The sequence below is a fragment of the Acyrthosiphon pisum genome, unplaced genomic scaffold (assembly GCF_005508785.2).
Source record: "Acyrthosiphon pisum isolate AL4f unplaced genomic scaffold, pea_aphid_22Mar2018_4r6ur Scaffold_21466;HRSCAF=24055, whole genome shotgun sequence".
Taxonomy (NCBI): domain Eukaryota; kingdom Metazoa; phylum Arthropoda; class Insecta; order Hemiptera; family Aphididae; genus Acyrthosiphon; species Acyrthosiphon pisum.
In genome coordinates, this window is record NW_021770936.1 from 16,405 (window position 1) to 20,536 (window position 4,132).

The 4,132-nt window shown below is 26.4% G+C and overlaps 1 protein-coding gene across 1 annotated transcript; it reads left to right on the forward strand.

Moving 5' to 3' along the window:
* The first annotated feature begins 267 nt into the window (after nt 1–267).
* On the forward strand, nt 268–3,772 carry LOC107885865. Its single transcript, XM_029492416.1, has 5 exons — nt 268–469; nt 548–685; nt 983–1,102; nt 1,224–1,268; nt 2,937–3,772. Exons 1-5 carry the CDS (start codon nt 397–399, stop codon nt 2,939–2,941), a joined length of 381 nt encoding a protein of 126 aa, XP_029348276.1. The 5' UTR covers nt 268–396; the 3' UTR covers nt 2,942–3,772.
* The last annotated feature ends 360 nt before the right edge of the window (nt 3,773–4,132 follow it).

Sequence of the window (4,132 nt, forward strand, 5' to 3'; positions counted from 1 at the left end):
TCAACATCATCAATGTATATTACCTATATTATAGGTACATAACCAACCTTCCCATATAATTCATTTTAAAATTTTAAAATTTATATATATACTTATTAACTTACAGCTGCTAAAAAGAATTTAACTAAAATTATGAGTACACATTTTATAAAAAAGTAATATGATATGTGAAAATGTCTTTTTTATACTTAGATTTTAAGCACTGCGAAGAATCAGAGAATGTATTTATTTTAGAGAGATATTCTTTTATGTACCTATATTATTGTTTAGTGGGTCATTGGATACTTTAAAGAGGAACACAAATACTCCGTCATTCCAGCTGAATGGTTAGTCAGTACGGTTGTAAATGGTGTTACTAGTTCTTTTTGCAAATGGCCCTCACACAGAGTAACGACCATGATGTTGATGAAGGGTGGTAAAACTTCGGAAAAATGGAAATCATATCCAGTAAGAATAATAGATAAATTTGGTAAGTTTTTAATTATTTTACAAAAGAAAAATTGTGTTTGATGATATATATATTGACAAATTGTTATATCTTCTATAGATTCATATGAAACCGCTGCTGCTAAAGAAATAGAGATATTTATGTCTGAATCTGAAAATGATGAAGAAATGTTAAGGCGAGGAAAAAGATTAAAGGTTGATAATAAAAAATATACTCAATCATTTGATTTTAATGACAGTGAGTTATAATTTTATAACTAAAATTAAATTATCCAATAATAAGATATCAATAAAACTAAAATTTAAAAAAATACAGATATTTAGAAACCTTAAACATATATAAATATCTTTTTTTATGGAAATTCTAATTTATTTCTTAAGAATTTTTTTTTTCAAGTGTTAAATACATCCTTCAAATATTAAAATATAATTTTTCTATGGTGAATCATAGAAATACATATTTATATTGTAGAAACAATATAAATATAAAGTTAACATTTACATACCTATTTTAAACATTTTCATGTGTTTTTAGGTAGCAGCTCAAGCCAAGAATGTGTTTCTATGGGTGTTTATAAAAAGGCAACTTCTGAAGATAATCAAATATCAAATAATTCTACTATATCTTGTAGTAAATATACTGACATTATATCAAGTAAGTTAATATGTATATGTTTGGTAAAATATTATTAAGGATATAAATACAACATAACTATATGACGTTTTACCAAAAAAGTAACAGAAATCAAGAAAGCATAAATTATTTTTTATTTTAGCTGATTATAAAACATTTTGCAGTGCAGTTGAATCCTCGTTAAATTGTAAGAAAATAAAAATACAAGGCTTATGTTTATTTATAATTTATTTATGTGCAAGTTATATTCTAATTTAACTGTCTTAATAAATTATTAATATTATTTTGTATATCTGTATATTGTACAACTAGGTACTTCGTTGCTAAGTGGAGATAATTTAGATATAAGTCCATCTACACTGCAGCTGATTAGCGAGAATTTTTAAAATAACACTGCTGCCAGTCAAAGTAATATTATGCATATTTCATAAAATTGCTTTAAATTTGTTTTACCTGAATAATTGTTATTATTATTATAATTATTTTTTTTTTTAATAGATTTAAGGCCATCATCTACACTGCAGCTGATAAGCGAGAATTTTGAAAATGACACTGCTGCCAGTCAAAGTAATATTATGCATATTTCATAAAATTGCTTTAAGTTTGTTTTACATGAATAATTGTTATTATTATTTTTTTTTTTTTTTAATAGATTTAAGGCCACCTACATTGCAGCTGATTAGCGAGAATTTTGGAAATGACACTGCTGCCAGTCAAAGTAATACTATTTCATGCAATTGCTTTTGATTTGCTTTACTTGATTAATTGTCATTTTTTTTATAGTTCAAACACAACACTACAGTTCAAACAGTTTACGTATTCCAATAGACTCTGTTTTTTTGAACAATTTTCCTATGAAAGACATTAATGGCTTAAAAGAAATAGAAGAAAACATTAAGAGTGACGATGATTATAAAACTAAAATGGTAAGATAATGTACATTTTATATTGAATAAGTAGGTACTTATTAGCAATTTCTTACAGAATGGTACCTATATCTAAGTAATTTATTTTGTTTTAGAAAAATTTGATATCTTCAATTGGAGGTACAAGTATAAAGAATTTTGTAAAAAGAGTACTGGGTAGATTATTTAGTAATAAACTGGCATCAGAATGCTCCTGGTCAGGATTCAAAAATAATTTCAGACTTGATAATCTTACACTTATAATGATTGTAAAAGGTAGTTTTTCTTATATGATTTTAAATTAAATTTTTCTTAGTAGGAATTTTTGGTAAACATAATTGACATAACACTTATTATTTTTTTAGAAATAGCGTATGAACATTTCAAAATGGATGACAGTAGTTTTGAAAACATCATTAAAGACTGGTTTAGACACGGGAGTCAACGTTTAGCCCGTGAAGACAAAAGAAACTAAAACTGTAAGAACCCTAATATTATAATTACATGTCTACAAAATATACTACTGCATTATTATTTCATAAAATGTAGACTTTAGTGACGGACAGGAAAGGTAGCAAGATCGCCTTCTTGTCTGTTAAGATTTTAGGCTGAAACCATATTTACTTAGTTGTTTTTAGGAGTTTAGGCTAATTTATGTGTGATTTGTAAACCATGATGCAGTTGTGACTTTTAGGGAAAATAATTGGTGTTGCTAATTTAAAAAAAAGTATTATCTAATATCTTTAATAATTTAGAATACCTACCTAAAATCAAATGATAGTATGAAATACTACTAAATACTTTAACGAAGCTGATAGACAAGCACATTTAATGTTTAGATTGTATCATGTAGATAGCTGAAGTTCATGTTTTTTTATAGTAAATTATTATAATATTCATGAAACAAAAAACTTAATAACCTTATGTGTGTATATTTTTATGAATTTCAGTTTAAAAAAGCAAAACCACTACATTTATTGTCGAGAAGACATTTTAATCGTTACACTACCAGTATTAATAAAGAAAAAGTTGGCGCAAATCAGTCTACAATAAGTTCACCTGAATTTATAGTACCTACAAAAGAATCTGTAGACAGTGAAGATGTACCTCCATCAGATGAACATGTACATAGTATTGAAGGCTTGGATTTTCAACCAACTGACATTAATTTTGGTAATAGTTATAACGATGTTAACATGGAATGTGGTAGTGATAATATTGTAAATCAATTATTTAAAATTAGTGATACACCATTTATTGAGAATTGTTCTGGTATCAATAAAAAATTATGTAAATTAATTATTAAGTATAAAATGTCTCATAATTGTGTCAATGAATTACTTGAAATATTAAGATCTGAAGGGTTAGATGTTCCAAAAGATGTCAGAACATTATTAAAAACCCCCAAGTCCAAATCTCACGAAATCATTCATATTGAAAATGGGTCATATATTCATATTGGAGTAGAGTTTATGATTAAACCAGTTTTACAATTATATTTTGATAGTTTAATACATTTGGATACACTTTTGTTGAGTGTAAATGTTGATGGTTTATCTATTACTAATAGTTCCAAGTCTAGTTTTTGGCCAATTTTAATTTCTTTTATAAACATACCTAGATTAACTAAAATAGTCTTACCAGTAGGAATTTTTCATGGCAAAAGTTCAAAACCTGGTTCAGTATTTTCTTTTTTTAATCCTTTTATATTAGAAATGATAAATCTCTTTTCAAACGGGATCAATATAAATGGAAAAAAGTTTTTATTTTCTATTGGTCAAATAATATGCGATGCAACTGCTAAAGCATTTTTATTAAATGTAAAGCATTTCAACGCTTATCATAGTTGTAATTCTTGCATTGAAGAGGGAACCTATAGCAATAGGAGAGTATGTTTTTTGGGTACAGATGCACCTTTAAGAACCAATGAGTCTTTTCGTCTTAAGAGCGATGAACATTATCATAAAGGCATTTGCCCATTTGAAAAATTACACATTGACATTACTTCGGTTGTAGTTTTAGAATACATGCATAACGTTTGTCTAGGGGTTATGAAAAGGCTTTTACAATTCTGGAAAAATGGTCAAAAACCTGTTCGATTTTTAAATAAAGATTGTGAACAACAAATTTCAAATGAACTAGTTAA

Bases quoted from the DNA above. Each gene is read 5' to 3' on its own strand.
- LOC107885865 (XM_029492416.1), top strand. From the start codon at position 397: ATGATGTTGATGAAGGGTGGTAAAACTTCGGAAAAATGGAAATCATAT. The intron at 470-547 runs GTAAGTTTTTAA...TATCTTCTATAG, and splicing joins AAGAATAATAGATAAATTTG to ATTCATATGAAACCGCTGCT. The intron at 686-982 runs GTGAGTTATAAT...ATGTGTTTTTAG, and splicing joins ATCATTTGATTTTAATGACA to GTAGCAGCTCAAGCCAAGAA.